This window comes from Marmota marmota, unplaced genomic scaffold (genome assembly GCF_001458135.2).
Source record: "Marmota marmota marmota unplaced genomic scaffold, marMar, whole genome shotgun sequence".
NCBI classification, from domain to species: Eukaryota; Metazoa; Chordata; class Mammalia; order Rodentia; family Sciuridae; genus Marmota; species Marmota marmota.
Genome location: NW_025999982.1, coordinates 1789583 through 1815604, shown reverse-complemented (window position 1 = coordinate 1815604; position 26022 = coordinate 1789583). Strand labels below are relative to the sequence as shown.

General features: G+C 41.5%; 1 protein-coding gene across 2 annotated transcripts; it reads left to right on the top strand.

Annotated features, from left to right (window-relative positions):
- Positions 1–20945: 20945 nt before the first annotated feature.
- On the top strand, positions 20946–25601 carry LOC107143800 (HLA class II histocompatibility antigen, DO alpha chain). Of its 2 annotated transcripts, XM_015487552.2 has the most exons (6): positions 20946–21114; positions 22182–22430; positions 22787–22906; positions 23006–23068; positions 23164–23299; positions 23521–25601. In XM_015487552.2, the coding sequence occupies exons 1-6, from the start codon at positions 21033–21035 to the stop codon at positions 23522–23524; spliced, it is 654 nt and encodes a 217-aa protein (XP_015343038.1). In that variant the 5' UTR covers positions 20946–21032; the 3' UTR covers positions 23525–25601. The 2 variants fall into 2 exon arrangements, with proteins under 2 accessions (XP_015343038.1, XP_015343037.1); XM_015487551.2 differs by having other exon boundaries at positions 20947–21114; positions 22787–23068.
- The last annotated feature ends 421 nt before the right edge of the window (positions 25602–26022 follow it).

Here is a 26022-nt window from a genome sequence, read left to right as displayed (position 1 = left end):
AAGACCTAAAAGTATGAAACTCCTAGAAGAAAACTGGAGAAAAGCTTCATAACATCGAATTTCTTGGATACGACACCAAGAACCCAGGTGACAAATGAAAACATAGACAAATTCAACTTCATAAAAATTAAATGCTTGTGTTTATCAATGAAAAAAATTTTCATTCTACTGAATGAAAGATAGCCTATAGAATGGGAGAAAATACTTGCAAATTATCTTTTCAAGTAAGAGGTTAATATCCAGAATAATAGAAGCAGTTTACAACTGAACAACAAAACAAATAATTTGAACAAAATTTTCAACAAAATACCAGTGAGCTGAATTCAATAGCACATTGATGATTCAACATATCCGAATCTATAAATGTGACACACCATATTAGCAGAATGTAAGACCAGAACCACATGATCATCTCAGTAGGATCAGAGACAACATTTCACACAATTAAACATCCTTTCTTGATGAAAAAACTCTCGATAAATGGGATGTAGAAGGCAGGTAGGTAGTGCAACGTGATAAAGGTCATATATGACAAACCCACAGCTAAAGTCATACTCAGTGGTGAAAACTTGTTCCTGTAAGATTAGGAACAAGGCAAGGATTCCCACTCAGCACTTCTATTCAACCTGGTAATGGGAGTTCTAGCCACAGCTCTTAGGCAAGAGAAAGAAATGGAAGGCATTGAAGTTGGAAAAAAAGAAGTTAAGTTGTCCTTGCTTGCAGATAATATGATCATACAGAAAACTCCAAAGATTCCATGAAAAAATTGTAAACTAATAAAGTGATTTAATAACTTTGCAGGATACAAAATCATAATAAAAAAAAATCAATAGTGCCAGGTATGGTGGTGCTTGTGTGTAATCCCAGCAACTCAGAGGGCTGAGGCAGGAGGATTGCAAGTTCAAAGCCAGCCTCAGAAATTTGGTGATTTAGCAGTTTATCTTAGGAGCCACTTAGTGAGTCTCAAAATAAAAAATAAAAATAAAAGAGGGCTAGGATATAGTTCAGTGGCTAAGCCTCCTGGGTTCAATGCCCAGCACATACACACACACACAAAAAAAAAAAAAAATCAGCAGCATTTCTATACACTGTATTCATAATAATGAATTAACTTTGAAAAAGAAAGCAAATTATTGAGGTGTAGTTCAGTGGTAGTGTCAAGAGCTCTGGATTTCTCACCAGCACCACCAAAAAAAAAAAAAAAAAAAAAAAAAAAAAAAAAAAANAAAATGCAAGGTAAAAACACCATGGCATTGGTCTGGGCAATAACTTTTTGGATATGACGCCCAAAGCACAGGCAACAAAAACAAAAATAGACGAATTAGATCACATCAAACTAAAATCTTCTGTACAACCAAGGAAACAATCAACAGAGTGAAGAGACAATCTATGTAATGGGAAAAATATTTGCAAACCATACATCTGAGAAGGGGTTAATATAAAAAATATACAAGGAACTTAAGCAAACAAGCAGCAAGGAAACAAATAGCCTGATTTTAACATTGGCAAAGGACATTTCTCAAAAGAGAAAATAGACATTTCTATTTTCTCAAAAGAGAAAATAGAAATGGCCAAACAGGTATATGAAAGAATCCTCCACATCATACTAATCATCAGAGAAATGCAAATTTAAAGTATAATGAGATATCACTTCACACTTGTTAGGATGGCTACTTATAAAAAAGATAGCAAGTGTCACCAAGAGTGTGAAGTGTTGCAAGTCTCCCTGGCTCCAAAGACTAACTTCCCCATTCCCTGAGAAGAGCTGTCCAATGGTGAGCCCTGCTGGCTCACATGATCCTTACCCACCAATCAGAAAGCACCCCATGCCAACTGTCAAACCCTTCAACCGTTAAACTGTCATAACTGTCAAAAACGCCCCCCCCCCTATAAATATGCAGAACTGTTCCTCAAAAAACGGACATTTTCTCCAACGAGGAGCCTTGTTTGTTCTTTCGTGAAGGAAAGGAAACTGTCGTACACTGTTGGTACACCAATTGCCATAGCATTATGGAGAACAGTATAAAGTTTCCTGGAAGTATTAAAAATAGAACTACCATTTGATCAAGTGGTACTACTTCTTAAAGAAAATGTGGTGTATACCAATGGAATACTATCCAGCCTTGAAAAAGGAGATCTTGTCATTTACAGCAACATGGTTGAACCCAGAGGAGACATTAAGTAAAGAAGACACAGTAAGACAAATACCACATAATTTCACTTATATTTGTATAGAATTTAAATTTTTTTTGAACTCACAAAAACAAATAGTAAAATGGTGGTAACTATGTGCTGGGTGTTGGGGATTGAAAAGATGTTGGTCAACAAATACAAAGTTCCAGCAAGATAAAGAATAGGTTCAAGGGGCTGGAGTTGTGACTCAGTGGTAGCATGTTTGCCTTGAACATGTGGGACACTGGGTTGGATCCTTGGCTCCCACCTAAATAAGTAAAAAATAACAATAAAATAAAGATATTGTATCCATCTACAACTAAAAAAAATTTTAAAAAGAATACGTTCAAGAGATCTATTGTACACTGTAATGACTGTAATCAAGGACAATGCATTGTACTTTTGAAAATTGCACAGACAGTAGATTTTGAGTGCTCTCACTACAAAAAAAAAATGATAAATATGTGAGGTAATGCATGTTAATTAGCTTGACTCTTAGACATTCCACAAGGTACACAAAAGTCAAATCATCATGTTGTGCAAAATAAGAGTGTTTTTGTCAGTTGAAAAAAAATCAAACTATGTTTGTTAATTACAAAATCAAATTAAACTGACTAAAAAAATAGATGAAGAACTTGAATAGACAATTCCTCAAAGAAGATACACAAATTGTCATCAAGCATATGCAAAGATGTTCATTATTAGTCAAATGTAAATCCAAACCAAAATGAATTGTCATCTCACACCTACCAGGAAGGCCACTACAAAACAAAACAAAATAATCCCCCACCCTCCAACTAGCAAGTTTGGTGAAGATGGGGAGAAACTGGAACATGGCACACTATTGGTTGCAATGCAAAATGGTGCAGCCACAATGGAAAACAGCTGGATGTGCCAAAAAAAAAAAAAAAAAAAAAAAAAAAANCATGCATGGAATAAAATCGTGTGAGTCCAGGCAGAGTGACCAGGGAAAGAAACAGAACAATTCCAAAGGCTCACATGGGGCTCAACTTGTAGAGTTACTGTGGAGAAATCTGTACTTCTGTGTTTTGTTTTTGCTTAAAGAAAGAAAACTGCCATATGATATAGCAATCCCATTATTTCTGGGGCAGGGCCAAGTTCCAGAGAGAAGAAAAATATGTTAAAATAAAACAGAAACAACAAAAAGGAGTTCTTTTTGGTGCAGTGGCACATGGCCCTAGTTCTAGTTTCTCAGGTGGTTGAGGCAGGAAGATTACTCGAGCCAAGAAGTTCAAAGATATCCTGGGCAATATAGTGAGACCTTGTCTAAAAAGAGAAAGGAAGGAAAGATGGAAAGAAGGAGGGAAGGAAGGAAGAAAAGTTCTGAAAATTAGTATAGCAGTGCTTTAGTCATTGCTGAATACCAAAGAGTATATGCACTGGGTAAATTCTATGAATCTATGCAAAAACTGACCAGGGAGAGGTAAAAAAGAACAATTCCCCAAACTCACACACAGGCTATAAGGCATTTGAGTACTGATCAGCTAAAGTAAAAAATTCTTACTGACCATTTAGGACTAAAATATTCCATAGAGTAGAGTTCACTCTAAACTCTTTCTAACAAAGTCCAGCACTCTTTAATGGAAGATAACAGAATCCAGGCATTCAACATATATATAAGAAAACATTATTCAGCCATGTTACAACACAAAATTTTTTTTCTTTATTTCCCCCATAGCTTTACTGAGGTAAAATTGAAAGTACAATAAAATACACATATTTAAAGTATGAAATTTTATCAGTTTTGACACATATGTAACCAATACAATCAATATAAGAAGCATTTCCATTACTTTATTTTTAATTTGAAATCATGCAGACTCTTTCCTACATGATTTATTACATTAGAAATCAATCACCTTAAGATATGTAGAACCCCACTCCCACATGTCAACTACTTCAAAATAAAATGGCACACTTAATAAAATATCTCACAGGTCAAGGAAGAAAGCACAAGAAAAGTAAATAAAAAGTGCTTTGAACTAAGTGATAATAAAAGCTTAAAATATCAGGATCTCTGGGATGAAATAGTACTCAGATGAACATTTATAACTTTAAGAACTTGTATCAGAAATAAGCTATATTAATAATCAAATTATTTTCAAATTAGGTAGTAGAAAGGAAAAATAAGAGTAAGAGCAGATATATATGAAATAGAGAAGAAATAATATAGCTAAAAGTTGATAAAAAATCAAACAAGTCTAATCAAGAATAAAGCAAGAACACAAAAATTAATATCAATGGGAAGGGAACTATCAAAATAACCCTATAGATGCTAAAAATATATTAAAATAATATTACAATTGCATGCCAACAAATGTGATAGCTTACATAACATGGTCTATATAGAAAAGGATCCATGTGCTGCTGAGAAGAAAGTATATTCAGTCATTGATGGATGGAATATTCTATATATGTCTGTAAAGTCTAAATTATCAATTGTGTTTTTCAGTTCTATAGCTTCTTTTTTTTTTTTAATATTTATTTATTTATTTTAATTCTCCGCGGACACAACATCTTTGTTTGTATGTGGTGCTGAGGATCGGACCGGGCCGCACGCATGCCAGGCGAGCGCGCTACCGCTTGAGCCACACCCCCAGCCCAGTTCTATAGCTTCTTTATTTAGCTTTTGGTTGGAGGATCTGTCCAGTGGTGACATAGGCATGTTAAGTTTATCCAGTATTATTGTAGAACATAGAATCTTAAAAACACCATGTTAAATGAAAGAAGTCAGTCACAAAATAACACATATTATATTATTCCACTCATATGAAATATTCAGAATAGGGAATTATATAGAGACAGAAAACAGATTAGTGATTGCTTAGGAGTGGTGAGGATGGGAGGATAAGGGGGTGATAATGGGGGCTTTGGGGGTGACAAAAATGTTCTAAAACTGGGCTAGGGATGTGGCTCAAGTGGTAGCGTGCTCGCCTGGCATGTGTGAGGCACTGGGTTCAATTCTCAGCACCATGTAAAAATAAAGACATTGTGTCCTCCTAAAAAACTAAAAAAAAAAAAAAAAAGTTCTAAAATTGAATAAGGGATGATTGTGTATATCTGTGAATATATTAAAATAAGTGAATTCTATGCTTGAAATGGATGAATTGTATGGTGTGTGAATTATATCTCAATGAAGCTTTTAAAAGAATTTAGCAAGTGTAAAGTTGCAAAGTTATAGAAACTTCAAAATTCTTTCCCAGGGATTTCTGGAGTTTACTGTGACATAAATAGAGGAATATTTTATTTATTTTATTCCTCTCTCACCCTTTACCTGCCTCTTTTAAAATTTCTGGCACATACATTCATCTGATCCTTGACAAAGGTGCCAAAAACATACCTTGGAGAGAAGACAGCCTTTTAAACAAATGGTGGTGGGAAAGCTGGATCTCCCTATGTTGAAGAATGAAACTAGACCCTTATCTCTCACCCTGCACAAGAATCAACTCAAAATGGATCAAAGACCCAGGAATTAGACCAGAATCTATGCAACTCCTAAAAGAAAATGTAGCGTCAACACTCCAGCCTAGAGATAGAGGCAACGACTTTCTCAATAAGACCCCTACGGCTCAGGAAACAATGTCAAGAGCTAATTAATGGGATGGTGTCAAATGAAAAGGCTTCTATACAGCAAAGGAAGCAATTAAGAATGTGAAGAAAGAACCTACAGAATGGGAGAAAGTCTTTGCTAGTCATTCTTCTGACAGAGGATTAATATCTAGAATACATAAAGAATCCAAAAACTCAACACCAAAAACCAAATAACTCAATTAATAAATGGGCAAATTAATTAAGTAGATACTTCTCAAAAGAAATACAAATGGCCACCAAATATATTTAAAAAATGCTCAACATCATTAAGAACTAGGGGAAAGCAAATCAAAACTATGCTGAGATTTCATATTGCACCAGTCAGAATGGCCCGTCATCCAGAATACAAACAATAAGTGCCAGAGAAGATATGGAGAAAAAGGAACATTTCAAATGGTCAGTGGGTTTATAAATTAGCACAATCACTATGGACATCAGTACGAAGTTTCCTCAAAAAATGAGATATGACCTAGCTATACCAGCCCTTGGTATGCATCCTAAAGCATTAAAGTCCTAGTGTAGCGATACATGTGTGCCCATGTTTATAGCATGTTTATGGCCGCATAATTCACAATAGCCAAACTACTGAACCAGTCTAGGTGCCCATCAATGGATGAATGGATAAGAAAATGTCACACACACACACACACACACACACACACACACACAATGGAGGCTTATTCAGCCATAAGGAAAAATTAGGCCATTTGTAGGAAAATGGATGAGAACATTATGTTAAGTGAAATAAGCTAAACTCAGAAGGTCAAGGGTCTTATGTTTTCTCTCATATGTGGAAGCTAGAGAAGTAAAAGGAAAAGAAAGATGGGGGAAATTTCATGAAAAACGAAGGGAAATCAGTAGAATAGAGGAAAGGGACTCAGGGAGGGAGGAGGGAAGGAAAAGGGGAAATACTGGGAATGATATTGGTCAAATTATATTGTTATATTGTGTGCATGCATGAATATTGGTAACAACAAATCCCTTTATGTGCAACTATAATGCACCAAATATATATATATATATATATATATACACATATACATACACATACACACACACACATATATATATGTGTGTGTGTGCCAGGTGTTATGGCGCACACCTGTAATCCCAGCAACTCAGGAGGCTGAAGCAGGAGGATCAGGAGTTCAAAGCCAGCCTCAACAACTTAGCAAGACCTTACGTAACTTAATGAGATCCTGTCTCAAAATAAAAAATAAAAAGGGCTGGGGATGTAGTTTAGTGGTAAAGCACCCGGAGATCAATTCCCAGTCTAAAAAATATTAAAAATAATAAAATAATAAAAATTCTAATTGAATCATGTCTTGCTCACCCAGCTCTCAGCCTAATGTAATGCTGCCAGCCAGGTTGCATTTATTGGAATCAGAGCTCAACCTCTCCTGTGACAGGCAGTAAAGCTGGCATTAGGGAAGTGTGGGTATTTGTTTTCTTCAACCTGTCTACTAGCCTCACAATGTCTTATCTGGCTCCAATTCCCCCAGTTTTTCCCTCTGGGTTCCTTCCTTCAAGATAAGGTCATGCAGCCAACAGACAGCCCTGTTCCTGGGGAACGTGGTTGAACAGACCAGAAAAGACAGGACTTGAGAGTGGGAAGGGTAAAGGCGGAGGAGAGGTTGGGAAGACCCATGTTTCCCTCTTTAGACAGCTTTCCCTTCAGCCAATGGGGAGTTAGTCAGAGCAGCGTCACTGGTTTCCAGCAGATAGACATTCTGTATGTAGACGGTTGTGGCCCTGGGCTTTGGAAGCAGAGAGAGAGAAGGAATGCAAGAGTAAGCCAAACCCTGGTTCTTCGTTTTTTTGTTTTTTTTTTTCATGTTAACTTTGTATTTTTCTTCCATCCATCCATCCATATTTATTTATTTTCTGAACCATTTGCATGTAAGTTAAAACCCCTGGTTCTTGAAGAAGAGTGATCTAGGTCTGAAAGAGTCTCTTGGATTTGGGGAAGTGGAATCTGCAGTTATGGAGAGCCAGGGTCTTTTTCATGTGGACATAGAGATGGGCAGAGCTGAGCGCCTGATTAGAGTTCTGAGAAGGACCCTGAATGGGCCCCATGGGAGGGATGTGGCTTCTACAGTTGGGGAAAGTGAGGGTAGAGCCAGACTTAGAGCTGCCATATCACATCAGCGAGCAGCCAGTAGAACCACCAGTGAGAGCAGAGATTCCAGAACCTCACTGCACACCATTAGATAAAAACCAACCAAAGCAAAGTAAACCCAGTGCCGCAGCTCCTGGAGCGGGGTGTGGGTCAGCACCTAGATTTCAATGGAAACTTATAGAGTGAGGAAGAGTGGGAGGGTAAGGGAGGCAGGTGCTAGCCAGGTGCCAGAGCCACCCACAGAACACCACAGGCTGGGTGGCTTTAACAACAAAAATGTATTGTCTCATAGTTCTGGGGGCTAGAAGTCCAAGATCCAGGTCCAGGCAAGGTAGATTTCATCGTTAGGCCTCTCCCCGTGGCCGGCAGATGGTGGCTTCTCCAGTGTGTCCTCACGTGGACTCCTCTCTGTGCACTCCTGCTCTTGGTATAGCTTTCTCTCCTTATAAGGACACCCGTCCCACTGGGCTAGGGTCCCACCCTTATGACCTCATTTAACTTTAATTACCTATTTAAAGGCCCTGTCTTTGAATATAGTCACATAAAACACTGAATGAAACTGCGTGGGTGAGGGGGTGGGGGACAAAATTTAGTCCATAACAGAGGGAGAGCTCCTAAAATAATTGAATTTGCAAATAATAATGACTGCACTTTTCAGAAGAAGCTTGACCTTATGCTATGGTTCTCTAGCCATGGCACTATTTATATTTTGGGCTGAATGATTTCGTGTAGTCGGGGCTGTCCTATACATTGTGGAAAATGTATTGGTGTCCTGGCCTCTACCCAGTAGATTCCAGAAGTACTCCATCCTCCCAGTGTGACAACCAAATATGTTTGGTTGATGTTTGCTGACATTGCCAAACATCCCTTCTAGAGAAAAATCACCCCCTTAAGAGATTTTGCTCTAAGCACAGGGTTTCTTTCTTTAAGCAAAAACAAAACACAGAAGGACAGATTTCTCCACAGTAACTCTACAAGTTGAGCCCCATGTGAGCCTTTGGAATTGTTCTGTTTCTTTCCCTGGTCACTCTGCCTGGACTCACACGATTTTATTCCATGCATGGACACCTAGCCTGTTTCTTTCTGGGACCCCTTCATGTTGTTGGTAGCAATATTTTCTTCTCAGTGGCCAAGACTGGCCTGACCCTTAGGGGAAGAGTTTGAGATTCTCTAGGGACCTCTCAGCCCAGATGGCCTCCTGGGAGGCTGCCCAGCCCACACTGTGGTGCAAACTATGAAAGGAAAGATACGAAGCTCAATGTGATGAAAGAAACTGCTTTGCTTATTAGGACTCTCCTTAGATTCTGAGGGTCAGCTCTGGGTCACATGTCTTTTGCAGAGGACTAGCAATGGATTGCCGTGGAATTTAATCAGCAATCAAACCCTCTTGGGCAACTCTATCCTTTTCTGTGGCCTTTGATTTTTCACGAGCTTTTAACTTGCTAGCTTCTCAACCCCTCACACAGGGAGACTGTGTTTTAGAATAAAAGCTACATAAATGAAAGAAGTTTAAAACACTCAGGAACAACAACAGAGATAATTTCCACCAAGAAAGAAGGAGAACTATTTGCCCATAAAACTTTCCAGAGAACAAGACACTCAGGCTGCTGAGAAAGAGGGCAGGTGGTTTTCGGGAGGGGCTGCTGCTTTCTGGGCTAGTTTGCATGCAACAGGAAATTGAAAGCAGAACCTGGGCCACTTCATGGAAGGAGGTTTCTAGGGGAAACACTCACTTCTCCATTCTATTCCCTAGCGAACCAATGGGCAGCGTGGGTCTGGAAGTGTCATTTGTGTCCGGCAGACTGAGTTCCCAGGAAGGATCTGCTGCAGACAGACTGGGGAAATGGCTTGGGTGGAAGGAGACTGGTTTTATTTTTATAAACTGCTTATTTTCATCAAGCCAGCACCACATAGAGGTAAAAGCTAATTTTAAATGAACAGATATTTTGCTTATGGGAGAGATCAAACATGTAAAACATTTGTGATTCCATGATAAATCTGCACAGCTAAGAATAGAAATATTTTGTAATAGGTGAGCTATCCCACAAAGACATTGAAATATCTTTTAATTTTTAATTAATTGTGATCAGGTGAGGAGAGCCAAAGCAGAAAAGCGATTCTTTGGAGATGAAAAGAATAGCCAAGATTAATATTAGAGAAAGAAGAGATCCCTGGCAAAATAAAATTATGGCCCTGAAGAGGGGAGGGAGTTTGATTTTTACTCCCTATTAAAGGTCAGAAGACCAGGTCATTTTATTAACAGGGCCTGTATCTGTGTCTTAGTCCATTTTCTGTTGCTATAACAGAATACCTGAGACTTGGTAATTTATAAAGGAAAAGGTTTATTTGGCTCATGGTTCTGGAGGCTGGAAAGTTCAAGGATACAGTGTTGGGAAGAGCTTTGTGCTACTTCAATTCATGACAGAAAATGGAAGGGCAAGTGTGTATATGAAGAAGAAGCAAGCAGAGGGGTGGCCCTGCTTGGTAATAATCTACTCTAGTTAGTGGTAACTAATCCACCCTGTGAGAGAACTCATTCCTACAACAGTGTCACTAATCTCTCTTAATAATATAATCACCTGTCTTTATTTTTATTTTTCCTTTTTTCTAGTACTGGGATTGAACCCAGGCCCTCATGCTTGCTACATTCCCAGCCCTTTTAAATTTTATTTTGAGGCAGGGTCTTGCTAAGTTGCTGAGGCTGGCTTTGAACTTGGGACCCTCCTGCCTCAACTCCCAAGTAGCTGGGACTACAGGTGGGCACCACCACACCTGGATGGCTTCTTCATAATGACTGAAATACTCAAAGCCAGTAGAGGAAGGTAGAAGCTCACGTGTCTCTGTGAAGTGTAGGGAGATGTAACTTGTAAAAATATTAATTGGCTAAAGCTCTTAATTTTCCTTTCCACTCTTCTTTGTCTATTGCCTTATACCTGTTCACCCAGAAATAGTCACTGTTTTGAGGGAAATTAGGATCTTTTTGTCACAGAATCGCAAGGAGAAACCGTATTCCCAAATAGAATACTGACAGCTGTGGCAAAGTCCTAGTCCTGGAAGTCAGACATTGGCAAGAGAAGAGGGGGTTTCTGAAATTCTAGAAGGCTCGCTTCCTACAGCTCCTTGGTGAGGAGTCATTCGAGACTGAGGCCAGCTCCTTTAGTGGGTGGCCATTCGTTGGCCATCTGTGTCCTGAGATCTCAAAAACCCCACAGCTCTCCCTTTCACCCCTCCATACCTCCACGTAGCGCTGGAACACACAGGCTCCTGTGTGGCTGGTGGGGCCAATGCACCCCTCTCCTGGAGTTTCAGGGGATGCCTTAAATCTACTTTGGCAAAGATGCCGTCTATGGGCATTATCCTTTGCTATTCCAATTGCACTCTGTTTTTGTAAGACACTTGGGGAGATTAAAAACTCCACCACTGCTACCATCTTCTCCTTGCATTCCAAACATCTGACAAACGGACACTTCCTTTAAAAGCTACCATGAAGACAAAAGGAAAACCAAGTTAATTAAAAATTGCCACAAATCTTCAAAAACTGTAAAACCAATATAAATATAAAATGGCAGAAACTTTAAAGTGTTGGGTTTCTGATAAATTGATAAAATTGGAAAACTGATGACCTGGTGAATTAATTCTGATTAGTTGGTGCTTTCATGGGATGATTTTAGTGAGTTTATATTTAGTAAATTAACTTATTTTTTCTTTCTTTTTTTAATTTATTTCTCACATAGATGACAATAGTGGAGTACAGTACATTCATAATTATCCATTCACAGCACAATTTTTTGTAACTCTGTATATAAATAGTAAATTAACTTCTAGAGTGGCCATGGAGAGGGGCAGAAGGGCCACTGTCTGGGTGGGGATCAGGCCACAGCCCCAGCAAGACCTACGGGCTATACAGCAAGAAGCCAGCCAGGCAGGGTTGATAGGCAGGGTGAGTGGCTGAGCTCCCCCCCCCCGCTACCAGGGAGTACTGATCACAAATTGGACCAGGCACAGAAGCTCTAATGATTGAATAAGAGGGGCTGAAGCCAATGTCCACAGTGGAACTGGAAGGAGAGAACCATCAGAAGAGAGGAAAAAATGCCAGCCAGAGACAGTGTCTTGCACCATCACATTCTCTAAGTTTACCCTCTGCCCCAGGCGTGACTTCCAAAAGGAGAAAGGGAGAAAGGGAAGAAGAAACCTGAAAGACTCTGCCTTTCCTAAGAAAGAGAGAAAAGTTTTCAGAAATAGGGCTGGGGATATAGCTCAGTTGGTAGAGTGCTTGCCTTGCATGCACAAGACCCTGGGTTTGATCCCCAGCACCACAAAAAACCAAAACAAACCTCTTTTATATGGGAAGAGCTGCATCTAAACCTAAATGTATAATTTAATATTTTAAAAAATGGCCAAATGACAAGTGAAGGGATTTTCTTATTATCATTGTTGCTCTGTATGGCTTAATGAGACTATATATATATATATATTTTTTTTTTCCTATGTATGTGAGAGAGATATATATTACTTTTTCACAGATTGTTTTATTTTTATTTTTTGGTACTGGAGATTTAACCACCAAGGGCACTTTACCACTGAGCCACATCCCCAACCCTTTTTGTTTTTTACTTTGAGACAGGGTCTTGCTAAGTTGCTTAAACTGGCTTTGAACTTGAAGTCCCCCTGCCTCAGCTCCCTGAGTGGCTGTGATTACAGTTGTGCCACCTCACCTGGCTGTTCACAGATGAGTTTTAATGTGCAGATTTAAGACTATTTACAAATAAAAAGAAATAGTCTTTTTAGCTTAGAATTTTCAGTCACTTCCTGAGAAGGAGAGCCTGGGGGTCTGGAATTTAGAGAAGTGAGAAGATGGGAAGGGAAAGTTCTAGGGGAAGTGAGCTTCTCCCAGCAACACGGCAGAAGACCGGAGCCTGAAAAGTGATGATGACCAAAAAGAAAACTACTGTCGTTAACAACTTCCTCAAAACGACCGCAACAGTGGACACCGCGTAGGAGGCTGGAGCAGGTGATGAGGTCAACCACCTGGCACAGGTCAGCAGGCACACACTTCTCTATCCAGGAGTCCTAAGAAATTTTGGGAAAAGCACTGGACCACTTGACTTCCTGCAGTTCTGTGGGTTGGGCATTAATTAATTACTAGGAAAGGATGACCCTAGGAAATTGAAGACATGAGAACATTTATATTTTACATATATATAACAGGCTTTGTTCTTTTCACATCATATTTAGTTCTGTGTATAGAGTTCCATGATAGGTTGAGGTATCCATGATGCCAAGAACCATAATGGTTGTTCCAGAGACTAGCAAAGTCGATAAGCAAAATAAATCAAAATAGATACATATATGCACATACCAAATAGTTGGATTTAAGCTAGAGAATTGAAACTGAGTGGTAAGATCGCCCTCTAGTGGGGTTTTTAGGTAGCAACAGGAAAGGACCCCCAAACCGGGCAAGCAGGCAAGACTTGAAGAAGAAAAAACAGGAGTGATCAGCTGGTAGCCAACCAAGAGCAACACTGTCCAATAGAAATAAAATGGTAGCCACACATAACCCATTTCAAAATTTCTAGTAGCCCCCATTAAAAAGTAATAAGAAACAGATAAAATTAATTTATTTTCAACCCCATAGATCCAAAATATTGTCAAACATTAATCTGTGTACAGATTACTAATGAGATTTTACACACACACGCGCGCGCGCGCGCACACACACACACACACACACACACCCCTACATACACCTTCAAATTCCAGTGTGTTATGCTTATAGAACATCTTGATTTAGACCACCGCACTGCAAGTGCTCAAGAGTCACATGTGGCTGGTGGCTACTGTATTGGACAGTGCAGCCCTACAGGGAAGGAAGGGCTCTTCTGCTCCTTTCTGGATCCCCACTGCAAGACACAGTGACCGGGACATGGTAGGTGTTCAAGAAATATTTATTTAATGAATAAAACCTCCTAACATTAGCTCAACTTGTCAGCTCCAGAGAACATGATAGATCCCACTTTACCTCGAAATCAACATTTGAGACCAGTTAGAGAAACCAAGTGTATTTTTAGAAAGTAGACACATTAGTTGGCTGTGAGTCTGTTTGCTCCATTATTGGAAAGTTTCTCCACAGGCTCATAAGTGTTCACTTTATTTATTTCAAATCTATTTTGTTTATTTGATAAACATTTATTCAATACCTTGTTAGCATGTAAGGGGGAAATGTGTAATAAAAATGTAAGAAACCATGGGCCCTCATAAGACCTCTCATAAGACCTCTCTCTCTCTAGAAGGGAACACAAGTCATGCACTAATACGCCAAGAAAATACTGGAGAAACCTGCTTTCTGTCAGGATAAGCCAGCATATATTTTTGATTCCTAGTTCTAAAAAGCAATCTTAACCCTAGAGAAAAAACAGTAGGACCCCTAGTGAGACTGAGAGGTGTTTGGCACTGATGGACAGGTGGGCGGCTGTGGGTGTGTAAAGATTCACTAGCAGCCATCTGTCTGCTCTTGCCTGTCCCAGTACTGGCCTTGACAAGCATTGCTTGTTTCATGCTGCAAAAGCAATGGCAAGATCCTGGATGTTTTTGTATAGCTTGGAGGGTTGGGGAGAAAATCAAGGCTGAAATCTTTGCTGGAGGAGGGAGGAGATGGGGACAGCCAGTCACAACTGACTGCTGTAGTCATTCCCTTTTGCCCTGTCCCAGCTGCCAGCCCTGGGCCTGGGAGGCTAAGATCAACAATGGTGGCCCCTCCCAATGCTTCTTATTCTGAAGTAGTACCTGGAGTGTCACATGGTGCAGTGTCACCAAAAGGGTAGTAATCTTGGTTTTGTGCTGGCCTAGGACTCCAGCCAGGCCTTCCTGTTCTTTAAACACATGATAGTGACACAGATGGGCCCTCAGGGGTCAAAATCACAAGATCTTTGGGGAATACCACCACCTCAAAAGAAAACCATCAAACAGGACCATGTATCCTCAAAAGAAGGATTAGAAAATATAGACCAGCCATGGAAAATGAGCATAAAAAATAAGAAGCTATTATAAAACAAATTAAAAAATTTAGGACATATAGAGAGAACTACATAGGAGTTCTAGGTGTGAAAAATATAATACTCAAAATAAAAACCACATCAATGGGATAAGAAGTGGAAGAGAGAAACTGAGAAAATTGGAGAACTACACTGAAGAATTGTCCCAGAATCGAAGATGGGAGAAAAAAGACATTGAAAATAAAGATATATCAAAAGAGATGACTTGAGACATATACAAATGTGAGTTCCAAAAACAAAGAAAAGTAAATAAAAAACAAAAAGAAGAAAATAGAGAAATAAGAGATCAATTTATTGTGTTAAAAGATAGGGAGGACTTACCCTGCAGAGAGAAAAGGAAAATCCCACTTTATATACACTGTAGCAAAACTTTGAATAGTAAAAGACAACAAGAATATTCTAACAGATTCCATCATGAAATATAGATTTCCTAACTGCAACACTGGATGTGGAAAAAAAAAAAAACACACTAGGCTGATATTACTATAATAGTCAAGAGAGCCAGATGCAAACATGTACCCCAGCTATTCTGGAGGCTGAAGCAGGAGGATTGAAAATTTGAGTCCAGCCTGGGCAATTTAATGAGACCTTGTCTAAAAAAAAAAAAAATTAAAAGGGCTGGGGGTGGGCTGGGGTTGTGGCTCAGAGGTAGAGTGCTCACCTAGCATGCATGAGGCACTGGGTTCGATCCTCAGCACCACATAAAATAAAATATTGTGTCCATCTATAATTAAAAAATAAAAAGGGGGTTGGGGTATGATTCAGTGATAGAGCACCCCTGGATTAAATCCTTAGTGCTACAAATGAAAAAAAAATAAATTTAAATTTACACTTAAATTTAAAAATATTTCAAAAGGGCTGGATTTGTAGCTTATTGGTAAAGCATCCCTGGGTTCAATCCCCAGGGGAAAAATTAAAGGGGAAAAACCTCAAACTTAGAATTTAATATTCAACTAAACTTTTAACCTAACTTGATCATTATGCTCTGTATACACACCTTGAGTCATCACACACTGCACCCCACAAATATGAACAACTCTTGTGTCAATTAAAATTTTTTTAAAATGATAGTATGGTAAAACTGTTCTCAAGCACACAGGGTTTCAGAAGTTTGCTCAATAAATACCCATATTTAAAACACTTTTGGAGGCAATATTACAATCAGACGAAAAATTTCGGGAGTAAAGTAGACCAAATACTTTGTTGAAGGAGAAAGAAAGTACGTAAATGGATTTGAGAACATGCTAAATTTCTTATCTGCTTATACAGAAGATTGGGAAGATACAGTTAATAAAACTACAAACTAAAAAGGAAATTTAGAAAACAGAAATATCAAAATTAAAAAAGTATTAGAACTCCAAATATGTCAGTAATCACAATAAGTGTAATTGGAGTGGGCAAAGACAGTGCTGTGAGCTCACCAAGCCATCACACAGCTGATATGCATGCTTCCAGCAGCACCTGCGCCCCGTGGTGGGGTCATCGTTTATTTCTTGCCAGAATATAACAGAATTGGAGCAGAGAAGGCACATGACTTTTGGTCCAAAGCCTTAGGAATAGATTTGCCTTTGCCAGTCCCTCTCTCCTACCTGCAAGGCTAGAAGCAAAGTTCTTGAAAATCCTGAAGGTGCAAGCTGGAGCTAACCTAGGTGCATGAGGCACTTTGTGGAGGGGAGACACAGAGCTACAGCTCCACTGAACTGCACATAGGTTAAAAATATAAATCTGAGTTTTGTTAAACCACTGAAACTCCAGGGTTGTTGAAGAAGCAAGTTTGCTCACTTTGACTAATATATGGATTGATTAAATCCCCAAGCACAAGTCAGAGATGATCAGTTTGAATTAAAAACAAAATCTGGCTGGGCACGGTGGGTGCATGCCTCTAATCCCAGCAGCTCCAGAGGCTGAGGCAGGAGGATGATGAGTTCAGAGGCAACCTCCTAAAACTTAGCAAGGACCTAGCTAATTTATAAAGACCCTGTCCTAAAATAAAAAATAAAAAGGGCTGGGGATGTGGCTCAGTGGTTAAGCACCCCTGGGTTCAATCCCCAGTACCAAACAAAAGTAACTAAATAAAAACAAAATCTGCCTTTATAATAATTACAAGGGCTACCTCTAAAGCATAAGTGTGCAGGAAGAATAAAAACAAAAGGATAGAAAAATGCAAAGCAAACAAATACTAACTCAAGAAAGCTATGTAGCTTAAAGACAGACTTTAAGGTGGAAAGACTGTCAGGACAAATTAGGAAAAGACTCACTCAGTTCACCAAGACGATAATAATTCCCCAAAGGAAGCACCTCGTCACCTAACCTCATAACCTCATTTTCCTAGAGGGAAAATTAGATTTAAAAAAATAGAAACAAATTGAAAAGTTACAAATTTAACTACAGCACTCTTTGTTATTTTTAAGCCAGTCCCAAAAGAAGGAAAGATGATAGATTTGAATGGCAAAATCTACATGTGCAACAAACATGCGCTGTATAAAATTCTGCATCTAATCAAAGCAGATGTGAAACCTTTACAAAAGTTGATCATATGGCCAGCAGTAAAGCAAGCATCAGTAAGCATCAAAGAAGATGGAAACGGTGGTACATGCCTGTAGTCCCAGCAGCTCAGGAGGCTGAGGCAGAAAGATCGCAAGTTCAAAGCCAGCCTCAGCAACAGCGAGGTGCTAAGCAACTCATTGAGACCCTGTCTCTAAATAAAATACAAAATAGGGCTGGGGATGTGGCTCAGTGGTTGAGTGCCCCTTAAATCCCTTCACCCCCCCCCCAAAAAAAAGTATAAACAAACAAACATCAGAGAAGATGCATCATAAGGACAAGGTTCTTGCATTATCCTGTGGTTAAGTTTAAGTTAATAACAAAAAAATACATTTAAGAAATCTCCATATATTTTTAAATAAAAATGTCCAACATCCAATAGTTACTAAACAAAGAAACCACAGTCACTTCCTTAATAAGACTCCTATGGCACAAGAATTAAAATCAAGAATCAATAAATGGGATCGACTCAAACTAAAAAGTTTCTTTTCAGCAAAAGAAACAATCTATGAGGTGAATAGATAGCCTACATCTTGGGAGCAAATCTTTCCCTCTCACACATCAGATAGAGCACTAATCACTAGGGTATATAAAGAACTCAAAAAACTACATACCAAAAAAAGAAGAAAAAAACCAAATAACCCAATCAATAAATGGGCCAAGGACCTGAAGAAACACTTCTCAGAAGATGATGTACAATCAATCAATAAACATGTGAAAAAATGTTCATCATCACTAGCAATTAGGGAAATGCAAATCAAAACCACTCTAAGAGTTCATCTCACTCCAGTCAGAATGGCAGCTATTATGCACACAAACAACAATAAGTGCTGGCGAGGATGTGGGGGAAAAGGTACACTCATACACTGCTGGTGGGACTGCAAATTGGTGCAGCCAATATGGAAAGCAGGATGGAGATTTCTTAGAAAATTGGGAATGGAACCACCATTTGACCCAGCAATCCCTCTCCTCAGTCTATACCCAAAGGACTTAAAAACAGCATACGACAGGGACACAGCCACATCAATGTTTATAGCAGTATAACTCACGATAGCTAAATTGTGGAGCCAACCTAGATGCCCTTCAATAAATGAATGAATTTAAAAAATGTGACATACATACACAATGGAATATTAGTCAGCAATAAAAGAGAATAAAATCATGGCATCTGCAGATAAATGGATGGAGTTAGAGAAGATAATGCTAAGTGAAGTTAGTCAATCCCAAAAAACAAAATGCCGAATATTTTCTTTGATATAAGGAAGCTGATTCATAGTGGGATAGGGAGCAGGACCATGGGAGAAATAGACGAACTCTAGATAGGGCAGAGGGGCGGGAGGGGAAGGGAGGGGGCATGGGGTAATTAATGATGGTTGAATGTGATGATTATTATTATCCAAAGTACACGTATGAAGACATGAATTGTTGTGAGTATATTATGTATACAACCAGAGATAGGAAAAATTGAGCTCTATATATGTAATAAGAATTGTAATGCATTCTGCTGTTATATATAAATAAAAAAAATAAAAAGATCAAATTTTAAAAAGACAGGCACACACACACAAAAAAAGGAAGCCACAGTCATGAGTTTTCCATGACTTACCCATCTATTGTCCCTTTGTCCCAGGTCTCCAGCTCCTGCCCCACTTGAGAGGAGACAAAGGAGGCAAGGATCTAACCAGGACAGGACCAAAGCAGTGAGGAGATTCATTCATCCATCCACACAAATACCCACTGAGTGCCCACTCTGTGCCAGGTATTATTCTAGACATTCAGGAATGGAATAAAGAAGAACTGGATTAGGCTCCCCGTAAACTACACCCCCCCCCAAGTCCATTACTAGCCGTAATTTGGTTAATTTGGAGTTAGAGTCAGTGGTCTGCTCCCCTCAGTGAGGAATCCCTTATATCTAGAGGAAAGGGCATTAGGCAGTTTGAATCAGATGATGGGCCACAGGCTGCCTGGGAATCACCCAGGGAGCACGCTGAGAACCCAGGCCGCTGGCCGCACTCTTGCAGAGGCTAATCTCATTCAAGATGGAACCCAGGAAACTGTTCTTTTTTGAATAGCAGATAAATTGAAGTAAGGTGTGGATTTTAATTCTTTTAATTAACATTTAATAATTATATATATTTATAAGGCATAGTATGGTAGTTTGATACATGCACTTAATACATATTAATTTAATAATGATCAAATCAGGATGATTAACATATCCATTCCTTCAAACATTCATCATTTCTTTGTGTTGAAAATATTCAAAATCCTCAGTACTTGGGCTGGAGATGTGGCTCAAGCGGTAGCACGCTCGCCTGGCATGCGCGCGGCCCGGGTTCGATCCTCAGCACCACATACAAACAAAGATGTTGTGTCCGCCAAATACTAAAAAATAAATATTAAAAAAATTCTCTCTCTCTCTCTCTCTCTCTCTCTCTCTTAAAAAAAAATCCTCAGTACTAGCTATTTTGAAATAGGTAATTAATCATTGTCAACCATAGTTATACAACTGTGTTATAGAACATTAAAAGTTATTTCTGTTATTCAACTGTAGCCCTGAATGGTTAACATAACTATCTCTCTCATCCCCTCCCCACCCTTCTCAGCCTCTAGAAACATCCATTTTACTCTCTACTTTAGGAAATTAGTCCTTTTAGCTTCCACATATGAGCGACACATGTGACGTTTGTCTTTCTGTGCCTGACTTATTTCACTTAACAGAATGTCCTCCAGGCTCATCCATGTTGCCTCAAGTGACAGGATTTCATTTTTTAAAATGACCATTGTTTATATACCACATTTTTTTATCCCTTAATCTGTTGATGGATACTTAAGTTGATCAGGGGTCTGTATTTTTAAACAGGTGACTGTCATGTGTTGCCATGTTTGGAACTACAGACCCAGATGATTTCTCAGATCCCTTCCGGGTTGAAAATCATTTAAAGCAGGATCTTTGACAAATGGCCTTTGGAGATTTGGTTAGATTTCTCTTTACCTGGATAACAGTTAGTTCTATATTTTTATTATCACACTAAGTCCTTCAAATGCCTCCCACTGGCAGAGCCCAGCTAGAAGGCAAAGGCCAGGTGGATGCAGCCCACATGGCTCAGCATGTTAGCAGTATGGAGAGTGCTGGGGGACCAGGAGGGGCAAATGGAGATCATCAGCACCCTCCACCCTCCTCACAACAATCTGTGGAAGTTTCTGGCAGCTCTGCTTCAGATGAAGCCATTACACATTCTTCCTTGGGGGAGGTAGTGGATCAAGGCCTTTCGTCCTCCAAAGCAACAACTTCCTCTCAACTCCCCTGTGGACCAGCCTCGGGCCCAGGGGCCCAGTGACTTCCTCTACCTTCTCTCCCCAGCTTTTCACTTCTTTACCCAGCAACAGCTACATTACCTCAGGTAACAGCTCTGATTGGCTGCAGATAGCAAGGGTCTCCCGCTAACTAAGACTTCTCTTCTTCTTCGCCTCCATCTCATTCCTGTATTTCCCACAGACCTCGGCTTACTTGGTCAAAACCCCAGAGGGCAATGGCCCTCCGTGCTGGGCTGGTCCTGGGACTGCACACCCTGATGACCCTCCTCTGTCCCCATAAATCAGGGGCCATCAAGGGTGAGTGCTGAGGGCCCCAGGGGAACAGAAGAGATTTAGGGATACAGCATAGAGGATGCATGTTCCTGTCACTCTCTGGTTTGTGGGCCACTTCTTCCACTTAGAAATCCCCGATCCTCCACCCCAAGTTCCTCGTACCTCTATGGCTTTTCTCTCATTCAGATTCCTCCCCATTCCTTCCTCCTTTCTGAGACCCTAAGCTCCACCCCCGTGCTGTCCAGCACCCTGGCTTCTCTACCACTTCCTGACTTGGAGTGTGTCCACTCCAGTCCAGCTGCATTGCAGCATTTAACACTCACAGTGTCTAGACGTGTGCTCTCGGTGTGCACGTCCACAGCTGGCTTGTCTTTTTTATTTCCTTGGCCTGGCTTTGTGCTGGGCACACAGTGTTCCTTCAGTGCTCAACAAATAACTGCAGAGTTCTAAAGGAACCTTACCAATTAAGACCCGTCCCCTAATTTCCAGGAAACTATGCACTTAGTTATAGGACAAGATGTGTTCAGCCTTTCTTCTCTGAGATGGCAGAGTTGGGACATGAACCTTGAGCTCCTGTCCAGTGCTCTTTGCAATGTCTGGGGCTGCCTTTATGGATCCCCCTGGTCTCTGTGTAATTCTTGCTCCTGCCAGTCAGTGCCCATTTCCCCCCAACCCCATCTACACTACACCTCTGTAGTGAGAGCCCCATTTATGCTCCTGTCCTTAATCATTTCCACCCCAACTCACCGTCTCACACACTCACACACAGGACCTGACGGCATAACCAGAGCAAATGACTATGGCTGAGACTTTTAACTTGAGAAAATCTAAGCACCATCTTAGGCAGCTTCACCTCTTCCTAGGCTGCTCTGCCAGAATGTACCCGTGGTGTGCAGGGCATGAGCATCCTCTCTTTCTTCTGTCCTTCTGCAGCCCTTCCACTCCCCCAGGGCCAGCTCACTGTCAGAACAGAACTCTGTCCCCACACTTGACCCCGGATGGGGCTCAGGCTGAGACTCCACACATTACATATCATGGATGAGGCTGACACCTTTTCTCCTTTCTCCTGGCCCTGCCCTTACCCAATACAGCTGACCACATGGGCTCCTATGGACCAGCCTTCTTCCAGTCTTATGGTGCCTCGGGCCAGTTTACCCATGAATTTGATGGAGACCAACTGTTCTCTGTGGACCTGAAGAATGGGGAGGTTGCATGGCGACTGCCTGAGTTTGGCGATTTCACGCACTTTGACCCACAGAACGGACTGGCCAGCATCGCCATAATCAGAGCCCATCTGGATATCCTGGTGGAACGCTCCAACCGCACCAGAGCCACCAGCGGTACCTGCCCCCCTCCCCCAATCCAGCCAAGCAGGAGGGGCCCAGAGAAGCTTTTTCCCATTCCCTGGCCTCCCTCCCTCTGGCACAAGTTCTCTCAACCAGTCAGTCCCCTTCTTTCCCTAGAAGCTCTAGGTCTTCTCAGACCTCTCAGTCAGCCCCCTCCCTGTCCCCAGCCTCCTCCCCGTCCCCAGCCTCCTCTCCCCCTGTTCTTCTCCCCTCTGCTCCACTGGTTACCATCCCCGAGCGCCCCCTGCCTGCAGGTGTCTAAGTAGGAGGAAGTGTCCCTTAATCCTAGTCCTAACAAGGCCCCATTGTAAGGGATGAACCTCTGAGATTCAGGGATTCGTTCCTCCTAGTGCCTCCAAGGGTGACGGTCCTCCCCAAGTCTCGAGTGGAGCTGGGTGAGCCCAACATCCTCATCTGCATCGTGGACAACATCTTCCCTCCTGTGATCAACGTCACCTGGCTGCGCAACGGTCAGACCATCACCGAGGGAGCGGCCCAGACCAGCTTCTATGCCCAGCCCGACCACTTGTTCCGCAAGTTCTCTTACCTGACCTTTGTGCCCTCAGCAGATGACTTCTACGACTGCAAGGTGGAGCACTGGGGCCTGCAGGAGCCGCTCCTCACGCACTGGGGTACGGAGCTCCCCTCCAGCCCCTTGCTCAGGCCTGTGTTTCCTTCATGACAGAATCCCCCTGCTGTGCCCCCTGACCCTTCCTTTCTCTCCCAGAGCCCCAGGTGCCTGTCCCACCACCAGACACCACAGAGACCCTGATTTGTGCCATGGGCCTGGCCATTGGCCTGATGGGCTTCCTCATGGGCACCATCCTCATCATCACAGGGACATGCATGTCCAGTGCCCCCAGGTGCAGAAACGTCTGAAGTCTGGGGGTGGGGGCAGGGCAGTTATGGGATAGAGGTGGAGAGTGAGGTCTCTGTTGGGAGGAAAGGGTGCTAGAGACAAGAGTGGACAAGAATAGCAGAAGGGCAGTGAGGGAGTGGAGTTTGGGGGAGGTGGGCACCCAAATAGAGGATCCTAGAATGGTGAGCTTGAACAGCCTTGGTCACGTGGTGTTTGCTACTTTAGGTAACAACCCTTCTGAGACAGACTGTGGGAACAACGTATGGATTCCTCTCAGATTTCTGACAGCTTTTGTATCCTCAGCGCCACAGCCTACGAAGCACGTCCCCTAAATGGCATCAACCTCTGTCCCTGAGGTCCCCTCCTTTCTGACCTCAGCACTTACACCTGTGGGGCACAGCCAGCTCCCCTTCCTACTCCAACACAAACACATACCTTGCTCTGCCCAAAGCTCTGACTAGCAGCACCAAATTCTTCAGTGGTGTTTGCCCTTATTCTTTTTACCAGATCTTGGCCAGTACTCCCAGGGTTTGAGGGACACTGGGACCTGAAGAGTGAGTCTGAGTGAGGACATATTGGGGATAGTCATTCTGTCTGGTCCAACTGTGTCTTGCTCCCTTGGGGCATTCCACAAGGACTTCATGAAATTCGCCTCCTGAATTCAGATTTCCCTGAGAGGGATACAGAGTATCCTGTGCATTGCACAATGGCCCTCAAAAACGTCAGTCCTGAAGGGCACTGGGAGAGGAAAGGTTCCTGGGGCTTCTACCTGTCTGGCCGTCCTCTGTGTGAAGAGGCCATGGTGTGCAACTATGGTCTACGACGTCATGTCCTTTTTCTACATTCCCTATAGCCTCAGGCATGACAAAGAAGCATGCAAAACTTAGAGAGTCGGGGTTGTGGCTCAGTGGCAGAGCGCTTGCCTAGCACAGGTGAGGCACTGGGTTCAATCCTCAGCACCACATGAAAATAAATGAAATACAGGTATTGTGCCCATCTACAACTAAAAAGAAAAAGATTCGATGGCCACTTTTCTCAGTGGAGTCAGTCATATTTGGCAGGGGACAGAACTTATTTAGTAAGAGGGGAAGAGATCCATCTGAGCACTTCCTAAACATGTGCCCAGGAGATTTCATTTAACAGTGCACAAAATTAGAAAAACAAAGAGATAAATAACCCTACAAGGTAGTTTGTGTCCAGTACCAATTAAGCGTCACGATTAGTGGTTTTCAAACTAGAATGCACTTAAGAATCTTTAAAAAGTACAGGTGTCACCCAGACCTACTGGATTAGCGTCTCAGGGATGGAGGAGCAGTGACAGGGACTCTAATTTAACATTCTACAGATGATTCTCATGCAGCCTTCCTGGACCTAGGCTGTAGGCGGTACATGGGACACCCTGACAGTCTGGTGTTACTAGGAGTCACTGGAGGGGGATCCTGAGGTCTGAGTTGGGCCAGGAAAGCTATCTGGAGAACCTAGGTCTGTTGGGGTACCATATTTGATCAAGATACAAGTCCAAGAGGCAAGATGGGGGTTTGAACTATGAGTATTTGGTCCTAGAAAACAAAGAAACCAAGCGCTGATGAGGATATGATGGGCTTCTTAAAAGAGAATAATTTTGGGAGAAATCATGAACCAGAAGACCCTGGTGGGCAAAGATTGTCTTAGTCAAGGATTTTGTTTGCCAGTAACAAAAACCCTCTTAAAATGATCACATGCAATTAGAGACACAGGGGTGGTGCACAGAACCCAAGGGTGGGTTTACCAGGACTCATGGGAACAGAACTCAGAACCGAAAAGCCAGCAGAACCTGGAGCAGCCCATCTTACACTCTCACTGAGCCACATGGTCTGCACTTAAGTCACATTCCTCTCTCTCTGTGGACATTAAGTCACATTCCTCTCTCTCTGTGTGTGGACTGACTGTCCCTTCAGCTGACACATTCACACTTTCACACTTGGGTTTGTCACCTCAGCTGTCACCACCCACACAGACTGTGTCTCCCAGTCACAATTGCAAATTCTTAGAAAAGTAAATGACCGGCCAAACTTGGGGTAGATGTACACCCAGTCCAGTGGATTTAGAGCAGGGGACAAGATCCCACAGTACAAATGTGCCTGCTGAGCCCCCACCTCAGAGATAACAGGTCGTCCTCAGAGAAAGAATTGGCTGGTTGTCAGAGACACCAGACGTCTCTCCCAGCATTTCCCGATCTCTGCTGGTCTTTTGCTTGGGAAGTTCATGCATCTTTGGAGAGTTGTTCTCTCGACTATCCTAAGGCTTAATAAAGTCATTAAAATGTCTTTTGATCAAAGGTGTATGATTTTTTTTCACTATGCACATATTACCCAGAACACTTTGAACCATTCAAAATTTCTAGAAACAGTTCAAAGTTTTTGAGGATACAGTGGTGCACACCTGTAATCCTAGTGACTTGGGAGGCTGAGGCAAGAGGATTGCAAGTTCAAGGCCTGCCTTGGCAATTTAGCAAGACCCTCAGTTACTTAGCAAGACCCTGTCTCAAAATAGAAAATTAAAAGGGCTTGAGATATAGCTCAGTGGTAAAGTGCCCCCGGGTTCAATCCCCAGTATCAAAAAAAGGGTTGTATGTTATTTATTGGGGTGTAGTGGCCCACACCTATAATTACAGCTATTTGGGAATCTGAGGCAGGAGGATTACAAATTCAAGAATAGCAATTTAATGAGACTCCATCTCTAAATAAA